This window comes from Prionailurus bengalensis, chromosome A2, assembly GCF_016509475.1.
Source record: "Prionailurus bengalensis isolate Pbe53 chromosome A2, Fcat_Pben_1.1_paternal_pri, whole genome shotgun sequence".
Lineage (NCBI taxonomy): Eukaryota > Metazoa > Chordata > Mammalia > Carnivora > Felidae > Prionailurus > Prionailurus bengalensis.
The window spans coordinates 152,008,731-152,034,763 of NC_057348.1; the positions used below are offsets into that span (position 1 = coordinate 152,008,731).

Here is a 26,033-nt window from a genome sequence, read left to right on the forward strand (position 1 = left end):
GAAATTCCTTTTTAGTATTAATATTACAGAATCCCATCAACCATTTTTGTTCCATAAATATTAAGCTTCCACCAACAGGGAAGGTTTTTCATACATACACAAAGGGTTTTAATCTGGTTACACCTTAGTAAATTCATGAACCTCAAATAATCATAGCATACAATAACACTGTTTCTCCTCCTTAACATTTGAATAAAGTAACAGATATTAAAGTTCTCAGTACATTCGGACTGTTTCAGTATTCTCCAGAAGTATTCCATCTCTAGAATGCCCAGAGAATTTGACTTAGAATGATGAACTTTATTTTTGCTTTCCCAGCATCTGGATGGTAAAGCTATCTTCCTAAGAGACTATGAGAAATGGAAGAACTAATAAATAAGGGCCTTGTTCGCCTCACAGGTGAGTGGAAGGTGCTAAGTAGAAGCAGCATGGCCACTGGACTCGGCTCATAATGACTTTCCCCGAGGACCTCAGAGACAGCCTCAGAACCTTGGCTTCATCCCGCCTCTCAGCGTGGGGCCCCCTTCCTCCTGTGATAGGTCTCCTTGAACTCATCTGATGTACTCTAGCCGTGTCCTTCAGGATCTCTAAAAGGAACTCAGGTTGAAAAGCGGCCTTCATATTTCATTCAGTGATAGCTGCAAGCAGATGCGATGTGGCCTGGAAGCAATGGATGGTTACTGGTTTTACCCAAACATCAAGACTGCGTCTGGGAAATGGTGTTTAAGGCCAGGATCCAAGTACAAATGAGTGTGCTCAGGAGCTCATAAAGATGATGGGTTTATGGGTCATCCGGTCATCGGGATGCTCAGTAAGTGCCTTATCAATGCCTGCCAGGTCACTGGCCACTCTGTATGATGAAGGCCTGTTGAACTAAGAACGGGTGTAGCCAAAACCCTCCTCACCGAAACACAAGTAACCAGGGAGGCGTTAACACAACAAAGGTCACTTTCAGGGACATAGAGCAACAAATGCACACAAAGCAAATGTGTACAATTTTTTTTAAAAGATAGTTTCTAGAGCCTGCTCTCACTTGTAACTGTAAATGCAGACAATCTGTACTTGTAACTAGGTTATAATAAAAGGCTAATTTTGAACCTTCCCCATATTGGCATAGGACAGATACTAATTGAAAACATAGAAAAATTAAGCATTTCATTTCAGAGAAGTGAAACATGAGTTTTAACTTTCACTTCGACATTGTGTTAAGTTGACTAAGGCGGAATCACAGCTTAAAAGCAAGAATTCTAAAGAAAAAGGTTAGTGTCGAAGCTTGCCTGGAAGATACAAAATAGAATAGGTTTCAGTATATGAGCAAATCTTCAAGGATATCCACTCAAGAGCAGATTTTACTGTCCAGTTGCTGTGAAGAGAAATCAAAACAAAACCTTCATTCTTCTTAGGAACTCGCATATTCTTAAGGAATTAAAGAGTATCTATAAAGTAACACATGTGTACTTACATATCCACATGTAGCCCCTGACTGCTAGGGAAAGAGAGTGGTGCATGGAACCATTTCCTAGGGAGGTTGTAAGAAATTGTCCAAAAAGGGAAGATCTGCATTGGCAGAAAATATGGGTGGGGAGTTTTCTGTGGAAAAGACCAGCTGGTGTAGAGGCATGGGGGGACAAGGAGTAGGGGGCTTCACTTGATAAAGTGGGATGTCTGAAACGGGGGTAGGGGGAAAGGAGTCGGGAAGGGAGTGAAAAGGGCATCCCAGGAGAACAGCTTCCAAGATTCAGAGAGTAATGTGAGTCCAAAAACTTTTTTTTTAATGTCACCGAAAATCACTCACCAACTCCATTTTCAGAATACAACATGGGCCAAGACTATCACTCTCTCCCTCAAATATAAAAGGAGCTTAACTAGAAAGATCGCTGGGAAATCAGATGCCCAAGGAACATCTCTGGGTGAGCCAGGATTTCTGGGAATGAGAAGGAGCCCACAGAGTTAGCTGGGGAAGACATGGGGCCCAGTGAGGCACATGGTCAGAGGAACGGAACAAACAGCTACACAAAGAGTATGGTTTCAATGACTTTTTTGTGGTCTTATAAAACACCACCTCTAACTTTTTGGCAACGGCTGAAAAATTGCCTTTACTTGGTAGGGTGCAAGAGGGGATGGAAATGTCATGAGACTGAGCAAAACTGAGTGGATTTTGGCTGATTACAAATCCCCTTTTCAATAAGCACCGGGGGCGTTGCTTTGTCAGGAGAAAAGCTGGAAGCTGCATAATTAAATAGTAATGTATTTTGTTACCTTGCTAAAGAAAGCTACCAGTGTGAAAGCTGCCTGCGGCATTTATGCACTCATAAAGTTGATTTCCTTTCTTTTCAGAAGGCGAGTACCTGGTGAGGTGTGGAAATAAAGTGCCTTGTGTCATCACGAGCAGGAATGTTAACAGACTGGCACCCATCTGCAGGAATCCATATGCACGCCCCGTGGAAAGCAGGACATCGGTGTCTCCTAAAGACCCTTCCCAAACCGAAGGTGACATTTTGGGTTTTTTCTCGCGTGATCTCAATTGCCCAGTATTCTCGTCTGCCTCAGAGGCCTGGGTCCAGAGAACAGAAGAAGCCTCAGATATCAGCCACCTCAGCCTGCTCTCTGAAGAGACCGAGCCCGAAGGAAATGATCTGCCCAAGCTCCCCACCCAGTAGAGAGTGCAGCCAGGGCCAGGCCTGGTCTCCCCACTCTGAGAAAGGCTCCTGTCCTTGCCCGATGCTACCACCCACGCTCAAGTGGAGGAGGGATACACTCTTTGCCCACCGGGTTATAACTTGAAGGACATGTTTAGTGCCAGCAAATCTAGAAAATGACAGGCTTGGATAGTATCTCAAGTCCATGCCACAAGTAGGACATTGCAGGTCTACTTATAGAAAGAGCCGTTCCCATTTTGGTTGTTTGATCACTTCTCTTGCCCTCCCTTGCACGTCTACTCTCCCGCTCTGTCCCTTTCTTGCAAGCAAACTCTGTGCTAGGCATCGAGCTAATATTATCTAATTTAATCCTCAATATACATGTACTAGATAGGTCCTGTCACTGTCAGCACCCCGTTTAAAGATGAAAAACCGAGGTTTAGTGAGGTTAAGTCATTCGCTGGAGGCCACAGGGCTAATACACAGCAACGCCAGGATGGAAACCTAGCATGGGAAACACTGATATGTAGGACGAGGCACTACACTGCCTCCCTTAGTCATCAGGTGGTAAAACAAGGTCCTCTCTTCCCATCTTCTCCCTGGTCAGCCAGGAATGCAGTTTTAGTGTCTCCAGGCCCTATGCTTCTCTGGCTCTGATGAGGGATGCTACAGAAAGGAAGGTTGCAGCGGTAGGGGAAGGGAGTGGGTAGTAATGAACCACGGAGAGGCCCCATGTGGAGTCATGTTGATGGAAGGACAGCCGCACGGGGATAAGAAAGTCGTACCCTGACATGCAGGGCACCCAAAGTGGACCCAGAAAATGAGGACTGATTCAGAAGTCTGGCAAAATAAGGCAGCATTTAGTTGACTTCATGATCTTGAAAACAAGCCGGACTGACGGCTATGTCCACAACTCTATGCAGGACAGCACAGGCCTAAGGAGCTAGAGTAGACAGCCTGGGCAAACAGAAATTCACGCAGAAAAAAAATGCTTCCAACTGGAACATTCCAGTATGGAACATACCGTAAAATATCCAGGGCTAATCTTCCAGGGACCAACTGAAAAAGTGACAGTGTGTTCTAGTATTTTGCAACCGGTAATCATGGTAAGAGATGCTTAGGCCCAGACCGTCATTAAGGGAAACGAGTCACCAGCACCCATGTCATTATTTGCAGGAGGAAGTCATCAAAAGGAAAAATAAGCTTTAGGTGGAGCTTACTGGGGGACAGGCGTTCATTGGATATTGGGGTTTGTAGTCAAGTAGACGACAGACAAATGGAGTAACAATGATCTTCAAATAAGGACTATGGTAGCTATCAGTGTACCTGCCTGGCCCCTTGGAGACATGGGTGTTAACATAGCTCAGATCCTACCATTTCATACAGTAAAAAGCATAAATCAACCCAGTAAACTTTAAAAAAGTTAGCACAATTTGATTTTTCATTTCTGCTCTTACAGGTGATGACATAGAGGCCAAATCGGGCACTTTCCATTCCCTTTCACACACTTACCTGTAGGATAAGTGACAGATCTGCAGGAACGGAACCTGTGATGGCTTCATCTGCTGCCAGAGGAGCCGTGACACATGGTGACCTCTTCTGAACCGTCCACTTACCAGCCAACCAGGTTAGCCTCCTCCCTTCCTAACTCTCTCGTTACTTTCTTATTTATTTATTTTGAGAGAGAAAGAGAGAGTGGGTGAGGGGCAGAGAGAGAGAGAGAGACAGAGAGAGAACCCCAAGCAGGCTCTTCCTCTCTGCTGTCAGCACAGAGCCCAATGCGGGGCTTGAACTCACCAACCGTGAGATCATGACCTGAGCCGAAATGAAGAGTCAGGCGTTTAAACGACCCAGACACACAGGCGCCCCTCCTGTTACTTTCTTATTTGGCAATGTTTTAAATGCTTAACATATTCTCTGAGGCCAGAGAACGTCGAGCCAAGTTGTAAGTGAATCTCAGTAAAGAGCACCCTTCCCTCTCAACATACACTCAGCTATAACAGGGCTTCAAAAGATAATTAGATAATGATCCCCAACAAAGCATTCCAAAGAAACCAGAAGGATCAAAGGATGATATGGTTACAATCAATAGTGAGATTTAACAAAGGGGGTGGAGAGAAAAGAGCAGGGTCAGGACACATAGAAAGCGATATAACCTGATTTTGGAAAGCCCAGGGGTTTTTGTTTTGTTTTGTTTGCTTGTTCTGTTTTATTTTGTTTTTTCATCAGCAGCGATGGTCTGTTTTCCTATGAGATGTGAAAGAAGGCTAGCCAAAGAAAAGCATGCTGTCATTTTTATTCCTTTGCTTTCACACAGTCCTTAGGGAGCACCCAGTGAGACCACCATAAAAGGCCATTTTTTCAGCACATTACCAACTGAATTTCTTTGGAAAAGGTCCAGGACTAACCTACCTTCCAGGACTAACAGGAACAATGTTAATGAGGCTACAACGGAATTCAAAGATGTGTACTGAAAGTTTCTGTTTGCCAACACCATACACGGCAGCAAATGTAACAGTGAGACTTGTATAGAGAAAATCAATTCTGTGCCAGGGAACAGCATCGAACGGGGCAACATCTCTATTCACTGGGTTCATAGTCAAATAAGAAGGGCAACACCACCCATGGGGAAAAAATTTGGAATACGCTCAAAAAAACAGTAAGTGAATAGGGAAGGAGAAATTGGAGGCATTTGAGTTGTCAGGAAAATTCATCATTGTTTGTCCTTAGAATCTATGCAGGTGGTTCCAACACGCAAGAATTAATGAGGACCAAGGAGGGACTTGAATGAAAGACAGCGAAGGTGGTCTGCCAGAGAGGTGGTAGGAGGTGATACAGACCATATGGCTGGGTGAATACAAAGGAGATGAACCTGGAGAGGGGCCCACAAGCTGGGGAGTAGAAATAATTCACTAAAGCAACATGAGCTAAACCAGGCTAAGAAAGGGCCTCGAAAGTAAGCACTGAAATGTTTGAATCTAATTAAAAAGCCAATGGGGGATTCCATAGCCAGAAACAGAATATGGGGCAAAAAAGAACACTCTAGCAACTTTGCATTAGCTAGTCCAAAGTCATTGCAAAGTGGCATACTGTGATGGCCAACGTTGAAAACCCTTCCCAGTGAGGCAATTAAAGATCTGTGAGGTTTCCATCTGTATGATCAGCCGAGTTTACTCACCACATTTTACTAATTAACAGCTTATAGAAAATTAAAGGAAAAACATCTAACTTTCTTAATCTACTCTACCATTCTGGTCGTCTTATTGTCTACCTGTTGTGATATTTACTTAAGGAAATAGCTACCTATCGAGAATTCTACCTTTTTTACAAATGGAGGCTACTGACAGGATATTAGATCCCTGTTTCCTTGATGATGAAATATGAGGATAGGAGAAGCGGGATCAACAACACATCTTTGAATTGTTCTGTGTCAAGGGTACTGGTCACTGATACGAAAAAATATACATACCTCATTTTGAATGATGAACTACTGCCCAATAATTAGGAGACCTCCATTCAACCAAAAGAGTCAAGATTTCCTACTACATGAGTTCAACCTTTAGCAATGCTATGGAGGGACAGTATGGAGGAGTGGCTAAGAATGGGATCTAGATTACCTGAGTGTAAATCCAAATTCTAACCCTTCCTACCTGTGCATGGGACCTTGGACAAGTCAGCTAAAAGGTTTGTGCCTTAGTTTCCTCACCTGTAAAATGGGAGGGCTAGTAGTATTGCTAGGATTGTTTTGTAGATTCAACATATGTAAAACATCTGTAGTGGTCGGTTCGGTATGTAACAATGTGCTGTGACCGTGAAGAAACTACTTAACTTCAACAGAACACACCGTAGGACAATGCCTGGCACCGATTAAGTTTTAATCAACACGGACCTTTTTAAGGTTTTAAGTACATTTAAGAATATATTATTCCAAATAATTCCAAGGAGTAGTTGAAATTATTTTGCTAAAATACAAGGACCCAAACCATTAATCCCTCCATCCTCAGTTTCTCAAACTCAACTATTCCCATTTCAATTTTTCAATTTCAGGAGATAGCAGAAATGTAAAAACACATAGAACCTTCCAGAAGTTTAACTTTTATTTGAATAAAGATGAATAAAGGGTTCTCTTTTTGATAGTAAGAAGAATCATAGACACTAACTTTCCCTAACAAGTTAGGCTAAAATAATGGATTTTTAAAAATCTGGAAATATGGGAAGATGATGGTAATAGTCACAGCCCACTTTTTGAATACTTCTTTCTTGTTGTTTTGGGTTTTTGCCCCCACCCCCCAAGTTTTTATTTAAATTGCAGTTAATTAACATACAGTGTCATATTAGTTTTAGGTGTGGAATTTAGTGATTCATCACTTACATTCAAAGCCCAGCGCTCACCTCAAGTGCCCTCCATTATACATATCTGAACCTCCACAGAGAAAAAGAAAGTGGGTGAAAGAACCAAAACACATGGTCCATACTTAAAACAAGGTAACAAGGTATCCTTATAAACTTCGAGATTACAAACAGCTGGGGAGAAGCCATTGCCAGAGAAGGCCCTGCCTTCTACCACTGTCTGCACTGGGAGAGTGTAGGGAAGCAGTGGACGGCTGGTGTACCCAATGGCAAGAACGCCACCAAGAGCCAACAGGCGGTCCCTGAAAAGCAGAGGGTGACAGCAGGAGAACAGCCTTACGAGATTTTCCCATTCCCTTGGCAAATTAGTGCGAGAGCCCCCCAGTAAAAACTGAAATACCTAGAAGGTTGTAGCTCCTGTTAACTCTTAATGCTAACCACCCAGGACACCCCTTCAAGACAGGACCCAGTCTGAGGATGACTTTTTGAGTAGAACACACATTGAGCTGAGTAGGGCTAACAGGAAGAGGTCTGGATAAAAATAAGGACACTGATCAAAACCAGGAAGTCTGAGAAAGCAAGCTACCACATTTTCAGCAGTGCACAAAACCAACAAAGAGCCCGCTGAAATGAGAATAGCTAACTGAACTTATTTTTCTCTCCAAAATTCAGAAAAAGTGCATTTCATATAAAAATAGCAAAGAAAAAGGTAAAATCTCATATGAAGTTATTTTAGGGAAAAAAAGAACAAAGAACAGAATAACATTCCTGTAGGCAATGAAAGTGTACCACAAAAACCTCCCACAAAAAAAGAGTAGCATACTGTCTCAAATAAGCTTAAAGGCATTAGTAAAGTGACACACAATATTAAGAATGGCATGAGTCAGAACTACAATAATTCAGAAATGAGATGATAACAAAGAACTAGAAATAAAAGAAAATCATTTTCCAATCAAGGCAAACTAAAAGAAACACAAGAACAAATAAATTCAACCAATAAAGCTTTAAGAAAAGTAGAAGATACAAATAAAAAAAAAGCCATAAGAAATAAGGAAAGGGGTAAAAAGAAAGTGAGAAAAATGGCCAATGTTAAAGACAGGTGAAGATCAAACATGTAAAATGAGTTCCTGAAGAAGAAAACCAAAGCAAGAGAATAGAACAAATATAAACACTTAATTCAAGAACACTGTTCTGGGGATGCCTGGGTGGCTCGGTCAGTCAAGTATCTGGATTGTGGTTTTGGCTCAGGTCATGATCTCACAGTTCATGAGTTCAAGTCCCCCACTGGACTCCACGTTGGCAGTGCAGAGCCTGTCTGGGATTCCATCTCTCTCTCTCTCTGCCCCTCCTGACTTGTGCTCACTTGCTCTCTCTCGAAATAAATAAACTTAAAAAAATAAAATGTTAAAAAAAAGAATACTGTTCTGAAATTTAAAAAATGAATCATGTATCTGAGAACATTAATGTCTCAAAGTGATCTACACCAAGGTGTAATTTCATAAAGGTACAGGACATTAAAGAAAAATATTGACAGTATTAGACAATATTAGACAATAAGAAGAATATCATCATTAGACTTTAACAGCAATGCTTTATGCCAGGAGAAAATGGAAAAATTAAAATATCAAGGAAAGAACATGTCACACAATGAGCTTGTATGAAGCACAACTAATTTTTAAGGATAAAAGACCCAGACAAGCTATTACATGAAACAACTCTAAAAAATACTGTTTTCAGGAGATTTTTCCTAAGGGATCTAGCAGAAAATATGGTTCAGACAATTAACATAACTAGAGAGACTTCAACGTAATGATTCATGCTGGGCATTAATTACTTTCGCAACTAAGTAAAAAATGAATATTAAAGGAGGATATTAAGAGTATGCAGTGGCTGTATGATCTTAATACCATTGTATCATATCAATAAAAATGCAAGGAAATATGTTTTAATTCTTTTCAGTAATCCTAATTGTGTGGGAGTAAAATAAAAGATTAACCATCGAGGTGCTTGGGTGGCTCAGTGGGTTAAGCATCCGACTTCTGCTCAGGTCATGGTCTCACGGTTTGTGGATTCAAGCCCCGCGTCGGGCTCTGTGCTGACCACTCAGAGCCTGCAGCCTGCTTTGGATTCTGTGTCTCCCTCTCTCTCTGCCCCTCCCCAGCTTGCGTACTGTGTCTCTCTCAAAAATAAATACAAATTAAAAAAAATTTTTTAAAGATTTTTGGAAATGGATGATTTTTTACAGTGATACGGAATCAATTCATTATCTTGATAACCACATAAATAAAAGGACAGACAAACATTCTGTTTTCCTATATGGCACTGTTTCACTGAATAATCAAATACTAGAGGGGATGACATGGCTCTTTATAAAATGATGGAATTGGAAAAACTCCAGTGCTAGAATTAGAACGGCACTATCTTATAACCTTAATTACTAAATCTAGGTATTGGATACCAACAAAACAGTGAAATACAGACATCATTTGCCCCTGAAAAAAAGAATACATGAAAACCAATAGACTCGCCAAAGAGATCACGAATCTTGGAGTTTCATCAAGCCTCCTTACAGTAGTGAGCCCTCAGCAAAATCCAGCCTGTGCGCAAGTGTGTAGTTCAAATGGCCTGTGCATTTCACAAATGAATTCTAAGTAAAAGAAAGGGATAGATGGAGAATGTGTACTTAAAAGAAACATAAAAGACATACTATATATTTTTAAATGGGGCAAGATTAAACTATAGTATCTACAGTGTGCTAGATAAAACAGAGTGATTGATAAGATTTTATAGATATGCAAAAAATACTATAGAAGTCAAGACAGTAGTTATTTTTAGAGGCCTGGAGAGATGCAACGAGGATGGAGACATCTGGAAGGAATGCCATTTTCTGGCCTGTGTGATGGGTATGAGGGTGTTACCATGATAATAATGTGCTAAGCTATACATTGTGTTTTATTTTACAACAAAAATAAAGTACCTTTAAAAACTCATCATACACACACATTCCCTACTGTTAAGAAAGACAGTTAGGAATCTATAAAATCCATTAAACAAAATGAATTCACTGAACCTAGCTGGTGAACAGGTGCCCAAACTACCTGACTTTCTAAAGGTTTCTGCCAAACCCTGAGGATTTTGAGCCACTCTTTGAAGGCTGTGTGAGGCATGGGAGACACAAGATAAAGCCTGGAACCCACCCAAATAGATGCCCCCCCATGTAAATTTGTGCCCCTGAAGAGCTAAATCAGGATAGAATGAATAATAAATAAAGTCTATAAAGGATTTAACAAGAAAACTTGATGCTCTGTGGGCTTAAAAACAAAAACAAAAAAAAACTCTTAAGTGAATTTATTGCCATCAACTGAATACTATGTACTCTGAATTAACGTCTCTGTGTTCCCCACGTATCTTAAAGAAGAAACACAAGCGTGCACGCACACACGCATGCACACACACACACACACACCAGGGGAGAATTTAATTTAAATCAACCAAGTTTTGTAGTTTTCTTTGGTGACTGGTAAGCCTCTCTGCAGGACTTAAAGAATTCTCATGCAAAAAGGTCCAAGGAAATGAGTGGCTTAAAGAATAATCGAAAACACATAAATATAAATTAGTAAAAAATAAGAAAATGACTTTGAAGAAATTATCCAGGATGCACTCCACAAAAACGAGAGGAAGTAACATATAGAAGAGAGTGGGACACATACTGGATGGCGTGAAAAGGTCTACAATACATCCAAACAGATTCCAGAAGGAGATATAAAGAGAAAAAAAAGCATTCAGGTAACGTCTATACTTAAATTTTCTATGTTAGAAAAAAGTAGAATAAATAATAAAAATGAGTCAAATGATTAGAATAAAGGAAATTCTAAAGATAAGCAACCATTGAAACAGAAAACAAATACATAATACAGAGGACCAATGAACTTAAAAAAGTTTCTTGAAAAAAAAGAGAGAGTTCCAAGGCTTTGTGGGGCATGGGGGGAGAGACACAAAAGAGAGAAGGTGGCACAAACAATATTAAAAATATAAAAAATTAAAAATATTGAAAAAAGGACAGAGGAAACCTCAGATCTCACAGAAAGTACACAGAAAACAAGATATAAAAATTCATGCCCCAAAATGAAAAACATTAATAGATGAATTCCTAAAACACACACACACACACACACACACACACACACACACGCACGCACACACACACACACACACAAACCCAGCTACCAATACTGATTCAAGGAGAAATAGAGAATCTGACTAGCCCTATAAACAAATAATAATAATCTGTGATTAAAATGTTTCCCACCAGGGAAATGCCAACCCCAGAGAGTTTTACTGACGGGATCTTCTAAGATATTCCAGAGATTGGTAAGTCAAATGTTATACTAAGTCTTCCAGAGATTAGAAAACAAGGCAACACTTTATAATTCCCTTTATCACTAGGACTATCACACATGCTCTGTACAGCAGGAAGGAATATGAGAGACCAATCATACAGATAGACATGGATGCAAAAATGCTGAACAGAATATGAGAAAACTGAACCTCAGAATATGTAAAGAAGATAAATATAACTAACCTGAGTTCATCTCATGCAAAACATTGGTTTCTTCTAGGACATGAAGTCCACCATGACACCAAAGAAGAAAAATGATTATCTCAAAAGATGAGGAAAAAAGGATTCAGTAAAATTCTAATACCTGTTGAATTAAACACATTTGGATGAAAGGGAAAATCCTTAAGAGGCTGTCAGCAAACAACCAACACCACCGGTGCTGTTCCTGGCAGGAAAGTTCACACTGGTGACTTGTGGATGGTATCCACTCTGAGATCAGGACAAATCAACAATGCTGTCTCTACTTTTGTTCAGTAGTGTAGCGAAGGTTCTAGTCAGCACAGAAAGGACCAGCTAAGCATCCGACTTCAGCTCAGGTCGTGATCTCGCGGTCCGTGAGTTCGAGCCCTGCGTCAGGCTCTGTGCTCACTGCTCAGAGCTGGAGGCTGCTTCTGTTTTTGTGTCTCCCTCTCTCTCTGCCCCTCCCCCATTCATGCTCTGTCTCTCCCTGTCTTTCAAAAATGAATAAATGTTAAAAATTTTTTTTAAAAAACACAAAGCATAATCACTGAAAGGATGAAACAAAATTCTCATTACTGCAGATGCCCCTGCAGAATTCCTTCCTCACAAAAGACCCTTCAAGTAAAGTTTGTGAATATAAAACCTTAGCAGGAATCTTGATTCAAGATCGATCAATCTATCTACCTACCTACCTACCTACCTACTTATTTTTAGAAAGAGAGAAGAGAGAGCACACTCAAGCTGGGGAGAGAGGCAGGGGAGGGGGAAGGGGAGAGAGAGAGAGAGAGAGGAAGAAGAAGAGAGGAAGAAGGAGAGAGAGAGGAAGAAGGAGAGAGAGGGAGAGGAAGAAGGAGAGAGAGAGAATATTAAGCAGACTCCACACTCAGTGTGGGCTCAATCCCATGACCCTGAGATCATGACCTGAGCTGAAATCAAGAGCCAGCTGCTCAACCAACTTAGCCACCCAGGTGTCCCTTGATTCAATATTTTGAAGCAAGAATCTTGAAACAAGACTCTAAGCCAACTTTATTTTACTATGCCAACAATGATCGCTAGAAAATACAATTTTTAAAACATAAAATATAATCTTTTTAAATGTAAAGTACCTAGGAATACATTGAACAACAGATGGCCAAACTCTTCATGAAGAAAATTATGAAATTCTACTGAGAGTCCTTTCAAAAGGACAACTAGTCTTAAAAAAATCCCAATTAAATGTAAAGAGATATGGTTTGAAATGGAAAGGATTGTTGTCATAATACCAATTCCCTTTATATACTGATTTATAGATTCATTTAATTTCCATGAAAATTGCAACACAAAACTTGATAAGGTGATTCTAAAACTTATAGGAAGGAGCAAAGGTCCAAGTACAATTTAGACATTGAAGAAGAACAAATTTTAGAGTATGTGTTCTCCCAGATAGCAAGATTTATACCACAATTAGAGCAATTAGAACAATGTGCATTATACAGGAATAGATATATGGATCAATAAAACAGAACAGAGAATTTAGAAATCTACACATATGGGCACTTTGCAAGTCAGTGACGGAAATAAATGAAAATGACTGGCTATATATACTAAAAAATCAAAATGAAACTGGACATTTACCTCCCATCAAACCACAAAATCATTTCTAAGATAACAGAGACAAATGAAGGTTAACACTTATACAAATGGCAGAAGAGATAATGGAAGAAGGATTGTGCTATGAAAGGAGTTCTTAAAAAACATACCAAAGGTATAAACCAGAGAGAAAATATTAACGACTGATTACATTAAATTAAAGAATATATAAGTCCTCAAAAGAGTTTAGAAAGATAAATCACAAACTGGAATAAATTTGCGACATGCAGAGTCGATAAAAAACCTTTACCTAGAAGTCACAAGGATGTTTATTAACCATTAAGAAAAAGCCCAGTGGGGGGGGGGAAATGGACAAAAGAAATAAAGTGACATTTCACAGAAAAGTAAATACAAACAGCTTATAAATATATGAAAATGCTTAATATGATGTGTAATAATTTAACATAAATTCAAACCCCAAGAACCCTTTGATACTCCAACCAAATTGGCAAAATATTTTTCATTAGTTACTATCAAGTGTTGGCAAGGATGTGAATGAATGAGAACTCTTCTTGACTGTAGCTGGGAGACTAAATTAGAATAATTACTTTGGAAAACAACTTGTCATTATGTGATACCTTAAGTAGGCATATAACCTACCACCTAACTATACTGTCCCCAGGTTTAAACCCTAGAAAAATTCTTGCACATGGACACAAGAGGCGTTATGAAAAAGAATGTTCGTAATGAGACTGCTTGCAATAGCAAAAAACAAAAACAAAACTAAAACCCCCCGAGTCTACGTAAACATTCATCAGAATTTGGATATACAAATTGTTATATATTCATACAACAGAATGCTATACAACATGAAAAATTAGTAAAGTGAAAATGGCACTCAATAAGGATGCATTGCAAAAACATTCTGAACAAAAGAAGCAAATCACAGAAGAGTTTACAACAGGATTCAATTTATAACACTTCAAAATAAGCATATCTATCTACATAGACACACATATATCTGGAATACATACACACACACACTCATATGGGGAATATGTGTACATGTAGTAAAGTGATCAGAAGAAACAAGGAAAGTCTTCACAAAAAAGCAGAATAAAGTTATCTGCAGGAAAGGGAAGAGAATGCAAACAGAAAGACAAACAGGAAGGTTCTAAATTGCTACAAATATTTTATTTCTTAGGCTGGGGGCTGGGCAGGCGGTAGCTCCTTTTGGTTATCATTTAAACTGAGCTGATGAATTTTGTTCATTTTTATGAATATTATCTATGTCAGTAAAACTGTACATACACATATGTTTATATTAGGGAAAAAAATGAATCTATGATATTTGAGCCAAGAGACAGCTATTGATATATGAAAGAGCGTTAGGCCACCCCACAATGTGTCTTTTTGCACAATCTGCTACAAAGAAATACTGCCTCCGAGCCTGATAGAGGATGCATCCTTGGGCACTTACCCTAGTCATTGTGGTTCTTAGAATTCTATTTCCAAATATCCGCCACTCCCTCATCCTTGTCCACTGTGTTACTGCCGCAACAAAAAAGCTACCATATTCTGTAAGAACCATTGCTGCCAACAGGTCTAGGAGGTAAGACAGTAAGGAGATGCCTGCTTCAGACATTCCAGGGGAATCTAACAGATTGCTGGCACTTCCTCGCTAAAGAATCAGTTACACTCACGGTCTGTGGTTCGAGCCCTGCATTGGGCTCCTCAGCTGGCAGCGTGGAGCCTGCGTGGGATTCTCTCTCTCTCTCTGCCCTTCCCCCACTCATGCTGTCTCTCTCTCTCTCAAAATAAATACATAAACTTAAAACTTTTAAATAAAAAAGAGTCAGTTACTGTCCTGTATTTTTGTTGTTGTTGTTGTTTGTTTATTTTTGAGAGAGAGACACAGACAGACAGAGAGACGGAGACACAGAATCCGAAGCAGGCTCCAGGCTCCGAGCTGTCAGCCCAGAGCCCGACTCGGGCTTGAACCCACGGACTGTGAGATCATGACCTGAGCCAAAGTCGGACACTCAATCGACTGAGCCACCCAAGCGCCCCCACTGTTCTGTATTTTTAGGTGAACAGACATCAGTTGGAAGATGAGTCTGCCAGTGCACTGGCATAGGCAGTGTCAGGAGAGAGGCATCCTAAGAGGCCCATAAAATAAGCAGGCTAAGAGGACAGAACAGAATCTGAGAGCTCAGGCAAAGCCGCCTGGGCACAGCAGTTGGCTCCTGGAGCAATTTAAACGATGAGGTGAGAGGCACTAAATGCAAAGGGAACTCCGAGGACAGGGCGATCAATCCCTGCCAAGCTTATCTCCCGACAAGGGGGAGGACTCCAGCTTGCAGCTGTAACATTAAAATGTAATGTTTCCACTGGGATTTAGCGTGGCAGGTTTCCCTGAAGCTTCGGTTTCACTCAGTTAACTAATTATGAGAGAATGTGACATTGGTATTTACTTTTCCTACAGGGACAAATCATTCCCAGCAGGAGAGACAGGTTGTTATTTTTGTTCTGTTTTGTTTTGTCATTAAAAAGAGATTATTTACACAGTAGTAAATAAACTCTTGTTAAAGGGAGTTTTTCCTTTCCTTCTATAATTCTATCAATTCACCTTAACGCTGACAATCATTTCTTTTGTTTTCCAGAGACGGGGGGGGGGGGGGGGGGGGACACATAAATCAGCAAGGGCTGGGTGTTAGAACTGGGTTTGAAAATTAACTCTACCACTCACTAGCTGTGTGATCTTAAGCAAGTTAGTTAGGCACTGTGAGTCTGTTTCCTCCACTAAAAAATTGAGAATAACACATCTACTGTGGGATGAAATGAACTCTCATATAGTTGAAGCACTTTAGTACGGTGCCTCTGTACAAAAAGTGCTCAATAAATTTTAGCCTTTATTCTTAATGACTCTGATTCCATATTATATAAATAGAAACATGTTACATTTTATTTATGCCGTATATGGTCTGCTTTCTATGCGACCCCACATCTAATCATGAACTGTATCTTTACTTTGCCACCACAAGCTACATTGTGTGTAAACCACTTCACTCTTCCTCATCCCGATATAAAAAGGTTTCCAATGTAAATTCAGTATCTAATGATAATGTTGAAGGAAACAGATTTCTGCCCCTCTTCCACTCCCAGGACATCTTTTAACTTCTCTATTTTTTAAGTTTATTTATTTTTGAGAGACAGAGAATTTATTTTTGAGAGAGAGAGAGAGAGAGAGAGAGAGAGAGAGAGAGAGAGAGAGAGATTGAATGGGAGGGACAGAGAGAGAGAGGGAGAAAGAGAGAATCCCTGATGCAGGGCTCCACTCACAAACTGCGAGATCATGACCCGAGCTGAAACTAAGAGTTGGATGCTTAACGGACTGAGCCACCCAAGCACCTCTCTTTTTACCTTATCAAAGTATGCAGTACTGAGTAAATATCACTAATCAACTCACACCTCCGCACTGACTGCCTGGACAATAATAGCATTGTGTTTGGGGTACTTTTAACAAACTGGAAAGTGATTTCACAGATGATCTCCCACTTGAACTCATAATTCCATGACATAGGCAGGGTAGACCTGAATAGCTCCACCTCACAGATAAGGAAGTAAAAGCTAATAGAGGATAAATGAAGAGCCATGATATTCAAGCTTATTTTCTATGAAAGGTAATCTGTGGGAATTGAGAACGCCAGGGATATTAGACTTCAGAAAATTAGATTTTCTCAAGAACAAAGTCTGTTTTGAAGATATCCAGAGTAACTGATTACTAAAGAGAAAAGAAAGGTCATTGGTAGTAGGCTAACAAAACAGTCAAGAGGCATGGGGTTTTATATGCCAATTTCACTCTCCATTTGCTCAATAAGCCTCAATTTTTCTATCACTAAGTTTGAGAAAGTAAAAATGTCACTTCTTACCATTTTTAAAAGCACACATATTGCAATGTCATCATCGTGTCCAAATGTAAACTGGATGACAGAATATTCAGGAGGTTTAATGTGAACCGCAGAAAAAATGAACACTTAAAAATGCATAAACATGAGAAAACATATTTTAAGTGCTAACAGAAAATCCTGGTGATAAAGAAAAGGACAAGAATATGTTTCCAAGGTTACATGAGCTAGAAGATGATGGAAAATTAATAAGATTACAAAAATCAGCCCTGTAATTTCAAATTACATATTCGCAGAGATTTTTGGAAGTTACAGACTCAAACTAAGAGGCATGGTTTTATAGTAAGTTTTTTGAAGCCATGAGAATAAAAACCCCTCAAATTTGGTTAATATTTCTTTAACTAGTTCTACTAGTACTAGTTAAGTACTTAATACTAGTTAAGAACCAGTTATATGGGGTCTTAAAATGATCAATTCTGAAGTACTATTTATACTGAGCAAGTCTTTCTGGTGGTAATCATTTTTCAAGGACTTCCAAGGTCACCACCAATGCTCACTGATGGCTCATAACTCCTTAATTCCTAGCAAACTACAGAATTGCAATTCAGAAGTCTCTCCACATACCCCTTTTTATGGAATAGGGGATAAGATAAGTTCTAATAGACTGGAAGGTCAAAACAAGCAAGGGCCATTTAGAGGGACCCTAGTTCAAAATAAAAACCAGAACTCAAGCTTTGAGTCATTGGAACTTGGAGGCCCAAGGACCTGGAACCATGCAATAAAAAACCTGGTCGTACCAACACCAATGAGCAAAACAGCACACCATAATAGGTCATTATTTGGTGATTGGTTTCCTAATTCTTACTTAACAGGTCTAAACATTATTTGTGCTGTGATCTTCAGAGAATGTGATACATCTTCATTTCAGTACTATGAGAGATCTTATGATATGACAGAATAGGCCTGCCTAAAACTCCCTCTCTTTGTCCTAAGTCATTCATTTAATGAACATCTGTTGAATGTTGGCTATTTGTTGGGATCTATATCAAAGAACTCACAGTCTAGCAGGGGAGACAGGTAAATCAAGCATCAAATCTATGTGTCAGATTCTAGAAGAAATATATTTCTTGCAAATGAGAAGTCAGTCAGAAAGCTCTCGGGGAAAATGAGATGATTAACAAGGTCTCAAATGGTAAGTATAAACTGTGTAACTTGCAAAAAAGTGGAGTAGCTTCCTGTCACAAACAACAGCACCGATAAAAGCAGGGAAACATGAAAACATGGTGAGGTCTAGAAATTACATATGATACTACATGGCGAGAGGATACAGCATGAGTAGCAGAAAGGGGAACACAGGCCAAAAGAAGCAATAAGCAGTAGAGTTAGACAAAGATTTCATCATTGACTATTTCTATTCCATGTGAAGATACAATATTGGAAAGCTGAATACAATGATTTGTCTACTGGTAAGATTTCCTGCCATAAGCAATGGGAGTAGATTTTTGCTGTAGAACGGTCAAGTGTGGTGCTAAGTCTACAGTGAACTGGAGGATGGAAACTGGGACATGGATACCAGTTAATAAGACAATTTTAAAAGTCCAAGTAAGACATGGAGAGGCCCCAAGCTATAGCCATGGGATGGAAAAGAGAATAGAGATAATAGAATATAAAAACCAGAGTTAATAGCATTTGATGACCAAACAGAACGAGGGGATGAGGGGGGAAGTTTACAGCGCCTTCATGTGCTTTACTTAGCTGGCTGAGGGGGTAATGGTGCCCTTGGCCAACCTGGGGATGGCAGGAGGAGGAATGCCGGTAGTTCCAGGGTCCTGGTGTATTTCTCTTTTATAAGATTAGTCACATCTCACTTTATATTGCGAGCGGTATGTGTCATTCCTCCACCCCTTTGCCACAAGACTCATAAAGTTCCTTGAGGGGGACAATTCTGTCACATACCACATTGTCCCTGCATATAGCCCCCAACAGCATATTTGTATAACATGATTATATAGCAGAACGGACCCATGGTAGACACTCGGTGAACATTTTTGTATGACTGAAGGAAAAAATGAACAACTCTCAAAGTTAAATGTGACAAAACTATACATTTTATCCTTTGAATGGAATAATTGTGTCATAAATGCAAATAACTCACCTTGGCTGGGTAATAATTCAGACCATTACCAATTAGGTTCATTTCAGACTGAGCAAATTCCAACATCCAATCCTGAAGGGACTTTTGGGAATATCTACTACAAACCCTCATTTTAAAAGATATAAATCTGTGATTCAGAGATGTTACACAGCTAGCCCCAAGTCACAAAAAGGATCCAGTGATGGGACAGAAATCAGGCAGATAAATTAAGCTTTGTAATATTCGTCCACCAAAATGGTTATATACAGATTTGAAGACACTATGAGATATCACACTTAGCTAGGATGCATTGAGTTTTTAAAGTGCTTGACATTTCACACACAAAAAATACATGAGGCCAACGTCTTAGAAACATTTTCTCAGATAATTCTTGCATCTGACAATGAAATGCAAGAACGGCGCTCAACTTTTAATCCTGAATTAGTATAAGTAAAACAGATTCTTACCATGATCTTCTGAAGAGACTGGTGACCTAAAACGAGATAATAAGCATGATAAGTGTTTTGTAAATGACACTTTATAAATGCAATACCGATCAAGAATAAACTCCTAGAAATAATGCCCCCCCAATTCAGTTAAACAGAAAGTCAATACAGTAGACAGTATAATTAATTTGTTGGTCAAATAGTTTATTCTAATCAATAACTCTCAAAGCTTACCCGGATTGGTTGGGTGATTGGAGTTCATATAATTTCAGTCTACTGCATGGTGTTATAGGACTGCAACACACTTAATGAAGTCTGCATTTATCACAGACAAACAGAAAAGTCAGAGAAATGTGGTAATGGATGGAATCCTGTGATGTCACCAAATGCCCAAGGCCAGGCTTCCAAAGAAAATGCCAGGGATGGAAATAAGCACCAGATGGAGTGTGAGTAAAAAGAAATCTACTTGGGACGGTAAAAAATGAGACATAAGTGAAGTAAATGGTATGTACCCTTCTCATTATTGGTTTTTGTTTCCATTCTTTGTGGAATTGAATGTTTCAGTGAGCACGCCATAGGCCCTCTGCATGCCAGACTCGTAGTTCTAAACCCGGAAGAACCAGTTTGAGGCAAGAGGGAAACCACTGGGGTCCCATAGAGCTTTTATAAATCAATGACTTTTATGACTTTTCCACACCATTTGAGGAAGGCACCCATGAAGCATCTTATCGAGCCCTTCACAATAAAGATCCTTCTTTCTTCCGCAGCTCACTACTCATTGAGTTGCTCTGAACGGTACAGACACAACCCTGAAGATGAATTCCCCTCGGGCTTAAAAGACAGTCTTGACTCCACCAGCTCGTCCTTTTCATAGGATAAAGTGAGACACACAATTCTGTTTTCACGGAATTTTGAAAGGAAATGCCGGGAAGCGCCCTCTCTTCTAAATGACCAGCCTGCTGGAATCTGTAGCACGGAGGGGACCAAAGGCTAGCACGAGAGTTTGGTAATCTACCCAGTAATATAACTAGTATTTATAAGACATGATGACAAATGTTGGGACAAGAATGATTTGGCGGGTGCACAGAGGTGGAAGGAAGGTTTTAGCTACTTCGGGATGCTTGATAATGCTGTACTTTATCTACTGATTGTTAATATTCCTGTTCATTATGTGAGTGATCAGTAAAGTATAAAGACACAGTCATGGTGAGAAAGCCTTCGATTTCTGTTAGGGGCAACATGGTAAATCATTTCAACCGTACCTGTCTTGTCAAGTAAACTTCTGCATGTGAAAACAATAGAGGGTCCCCAGATTTGGTAAGGGGAAAACCTGACATCGGGGTCATGGACACAGGGAGCACTGAAAGGGAACCTGCTACAGGCTACCTCCCCACCCCCGCCAGCCCCCGCAGAGTTCGCTGCCTGAGAAATGACACTGGCCTCCCCAGGGGAAGACGATCTATGCTCTCCTTGGAAGTGCCCTATTTTATACCATCCACACACTAGTCTTCCCCACTGAGTTGCGAGCAAAAAGAAAAATAGGACCATGTCTTACTTAGTATAGAATAGGCCCCTGACTGAAATGTGTTGAATTGAATTAATGTCAGCCCCACCACACTGGTGTTTAGACTCAGACACATTCTGGAGCTCCTCAAAAAATCATCATGTCCCCTGCAAACTGTCTGCCAGACGGGTTTGCCAGCTCCTAGGCCAGCCATGAGGGAAGGGCCTATGGGGGAGACAAGCTCCGAGCTCTGGAATGGGGATAATGTGAGCACTCGAAGAGCCAAAAGACACCCAATGCACCCAGCAAAAGAGACCCACAATCTGCCTTAACGATTAGGAAAAACACAGCGGGGAGAGAGTGCTGAATAGAGCTGAATAGAGCTGAATGGGATTGGAAGTTGAGTCTACCGAGAAGCATGTATTTGAAATAAGATAATTTCTTACGATTTCTAGGGCATCAAAAAGAGCCAGCAACAAGGTAACATCTTCAGCCCCGGTGTTTTGTGACGGGAATTAAGCAAAAACACATCTTGGATTGTTTGCAATTAATTTCTCACAGCGCTATAGGAACAAAGAAAAATCCATGCCAACAGATGACTAAATGCCTCAGGTGGAAGGCTTGCAAAGCAGAGCTTTCAATGCCTTTCTGTGAAGGCAAAGCACTAATAGTAAATCTGAAAAATTCCAGATGGCTTCGTTCAAGTCCCAAGGGGATGCATTCTGCGGTACGTCCAGGCAGTGGGGAAGAACTATCAATTTCAGAGTGTTTTCTAAGGATTAGTCATGTTGAGTTTTCTGTGCTGAATGTCTCCCACATGCCTGGATTTGTGGAATTTTAAGACATATGGAGTATTTCAATCCTCACTCAGTATTTCACCTTTCACTCTTAACGAGTCACTAAATTATACTACTGAGACATGCACATCATCCATTATTGCTGGAAATGGGCATAAAAAGTTTTACAGAACTTAGCTCAGGAGAGAGGGAAATTCATGAAATCAGCAATATAAGTAGTTATTTTTAAAACAGAGAGGTTGAGCCCCAGGAACAGATAATCTTCCTCAACCTGACAACTGAGGAATGCGGGAAAGCTCACTGCGTTTCCCTCCCGCTGCACCTGCAAGACTTGTGGCTCGGTTGCAGACTGTTCGTTTCTCCTCCAGATACACTTTATCCTGGAGATAGCATCTGCTCATATAATGCAAAGTAGGACTAGCATTCAAATAACTCCAGGATTTCGGGTCTTCCTCACCTCTTTCCTCAGTACTCGTCTTTTATTATGGTCCACAGAGTATCTGCACTTGATTTTGCTTAGTTTTATTTGTTTTGTGAGGTTCTTTTTACATTAAAAAAAATTAATGCTTTATTTGTTTTTGAGAGAGAGAGAGAGAGAAGCAGAGTACTAGTGGGGGTAGGACAGAGAGAGAGGGAGACACAGATTTCGAAGTAGGCTCCAGGTTCTGAGCTGTCAGCACAGAGCCTGACGCAGGGCTCAAACTCGTGAACCGTGAGATCAAGACCTGAGCCGGAGTCGGACGCTTAACAGACTGAGCCACCCGGGCACCCCCCCTTTTTTAAAACATTAATATTTCATTCAAATTCAGCAAAGTAAAATAATAAAAAACAAGAACTCAAGTCCTGGACTTTAAAATCTCCCTCCTATTTTCAATCTTTCTACTTATAATAACCCAAACCTAAATGGTAATTATTATTTGAGCCCCTATTAGGTACCAGGCCCTGTGCCTTGTGACAGGGATATAAAGATGAACAAGATACCAATTTCAAGGAATTCAACCTAGTGAAGGAGAAAAATATGTAAACACCTGACTACACTGAAAACAGTACAATCATCAAAACATGTACAAAGTAAAGAGGGAGCATGGGAGAGAGACCCATTCTGTCCCAAAATAGTAAGGTCTTTCAACAAGCAAGGACCATGTAAGCCAGGCTCGGAAGGAGAAGCAGAAGCTTGTTAGGTAAGTAAGAAAGGAGAAGAAGCCTAGGGAGAAACACCAGGCATATGAGAAGGAATTCAGACAGGAAATTTCATAATATGCTATCAGACAGGCAAGTAACTCCGTGTTGCTAAAATGTAAAGGAGTAATTGGCTGGGACTAGAGACAGAAAAGGCAGGGGCTGTTACATACAGGGCCTGACGGCCCATTTCAAAGTGTTGGTAATTTAACCTTCTAAGCTAAATGAGGGTTCTGAAGCAGGAAGTCACACATTCCCATTTGTGCTTCTGACCAGGCAGGGTGCACAGGGTAGAACAAAAACGTAAGAATAAAGGCAGAAGACGTTAAAAACTATTATTGCAAACCTTCTGTTCTTCTTTTTGAAATTCATGAAAAATAACAGGGAGAAGGAGAAACAACAGGAAACATTATCTTTGACTAAACTAGAAGATGCCTATAAACCAAAATCATCTATAAAGAAGAGCTACCAAGTACAGTAAAAATTGGACCAAGTTTCAGGGAGACAGGGAAAGAGTATTTTGATCTCAGATCACTTAAATGATATAAGTTATACAATGTACCACAAAAGCTGGCAGAAAGCCCTCCGCTCTGAGCCAGGTGTCTTGCTAGCTAAAAGTAGAATGGAACTCCATAGGGTATTGTTGCTAAAAAAAAAAAAAAAAAAAAAGAAAAGAAAAGAAAAAAAAGAAGAAGAAGTTGAAAACAGACCCAGAGTCAAGTTTCCAGAAACACACTGACCCACTATCCCTAATTATCTGTTCCAAACTAGTGGTTCCAAAAAGAACTCCTCCAGTACAAATATGAGTAATAAGTAAAAAGGAACCAGCATGATATCCACAAGAAAATACTCCAAGAAGAAATTAGAATAAGGATCTGCTGACAAACAGAACTGAAGGTGGGAGTGCACTAAAAAGATAATGGTGGGGGCACGTGACAGCTGTTAACAGATTTCTATGAAATTCAGAAATGGAAAAAGGGAAGGAGGGAGCAGGGGAAGGAAGGAATAAAGGATGGAATAGGGCCTCCACAAACAGAAACATAGGAAACACAATAATTATGAAACAGTCCTAGTACCACAGCAGAAGAAAAGAGCAAAAGTTGGTCCAGAGCTTTTGAAAACTCTTGAGGAAAAGCTTGAGGGTTCTTTCCACTGTGTCACCACTGCACTGGGAGAGGAATATTAAAAGGAGGTTGAAAGGTGACTAATAACTAAAATACATATTAAGATATAATCTATTCACTTATTCACCCATTCAAGTATCTGCTTTGTGGAAGTGTCTTGCTGTTTTTCACTTTATTTTTCTGTAAATTTTTTCTGGCTTTTTAAAGTTTTTATTTTAATCCCAGTTAGTTAACATATAGTGTTATATTAGTTTCAGGCATACTATATAGTGATTCAACACTTCCATACAATACACCATGCGCATCATAACAAGTGCCCTCCTTAATACCAATCACCTATTTAACCCCCCCCCCCCCCACCTCCACGCTGGTAACCATCAATCTGTTCTCTATAGTTAGGAGTCTGTTTCTTGATTTGTCACTTTCCCTCTTTCTCTCTTTTATTTTCTCTTTGCTTATCTTGTGTCTTAACTTCCACCTGAGTGAAATCATTTGATATTTGTCTTTCTCTGACTAGCTTATTTTGCTTAGCTGTATTCTCTCTAGCTCCATCCATGTCATTGCAAATGGCAAGATTTCATCCTTTTTTATGATTGAACAATATTCCATTGTATATATACATTACATCTTTATCCACTGATGATGAATTGATGGACACTTGGGCTGCTTCCTAAGTTTGGCTATTATAAATAATGCTGCAGGAAACACAGAGGTGCATATATCCTTTTGAATGAGTGTTTTTGTATTCTTTGGGTAAATATCTGGTAGTGTGATTGCTGAACTGTAGGACAGTTCTATTTTTAACTTTTTGAGGAAACTTCTGTACTGTTTTCCACAGTGGCTGCACCAGTTTGCATTCCTAACAAAAATGCACGAGGGGTCCTTTTTCTCTATGTCCTCACCAACAATTGTTGTTTCTTGTGTTGTTGATTTTAGCCATTCTGACAGGTGTGAGGTGATATCTCATCATAGTTATGATTTGCATCATAACTGATGGTAAGTGATGATAAACATCTTTTCATATGTCTGTTGGCCCTTTGTAGGTCTTCACTGGAGAAGTGTCTGCTTTTTATTTTTTGGGTGTTGAGTTGTGTAAGTTCTTTATGTATTTTGTATAACTAACCCTTTATTGGAATGTCATTTGCAAATATCTTCTTCCATTCAGTAGTTTGCCTTTTAGTTTTGTTGAGTGATTCCTTCTCTGTGCAGAAGATTTTCATTTTGATGTAGTCCCAATAGTTTATTTTTGCTTTTGTTTCCCTTGCTCAGGAGAACCATCTAGAAAAATGTTGCTACAGACAATGTCAGAGAAGTAACTGCCTTTGCTCTTTTCTAGGATTTTTATGGTATCAGGTCTCACATTTAGGGCCTTAATTCATTTTGAACTTATTTTTGCATACGGTGTAAGAAAGTGGTCCAGTTTCTTTCTTTTGCATGTTACTGTCCAGTTTTGTGAACATCATTTGTTGAAGAGATTGCCTTTATCTCGCTGAATATTATTTCTTGCTTTCTTGAAGATTATTTGACAATATAGTTGTGGGTTTATTTCTAGATTTTCTATTCTGTTTCACTGATCTATGTGTCTATTTTTTGTTTCGCTGCCATACTCTGTTTTGATTACTACAGCTTTGTAATATATCGAAGTATGGAATTGTGATGCCTCCAGCTTTGCCTTTCTTGGTCAAGACTGCTTTGGCCATTCAATGTCTTTTGTGGTTCCATACAAATTTTTGAATTCTTTGTTCTAACTCTGTGAAAAATGCTATTGGTATTTTGATAGGGATTGCATTAAATTTGTAGATTG

The 26,033-nt window shown here is 39.7% G+C and overlaps 1 protein-coding gene across 3 annotated transcripts in view; it reads right to left on the bottom strand.

Annotated features, from left to right (window-relative positions):
* Nucleotides 1-26,033, bottom strand: part of DGKI (diacylglycerol kinase iota) — a 449,833-nt gene that overhangs the window by 32,696 nt on the left and 391,104 nt on the right. For all 3 annotated transcript variants that reach the window (XM_043589661.1, XM_043589660.1, XM_043589662.1), the window contains one exon: nt 19,647-19,672. In XM_043589661.1, coding sequence (XP_043445596.1) covers nt 19,647-19,672 — 26 coding nt within the window. The remainder of the gene's footprint in view (nt 1-19,646; nt 19,673-26,033) is intronic.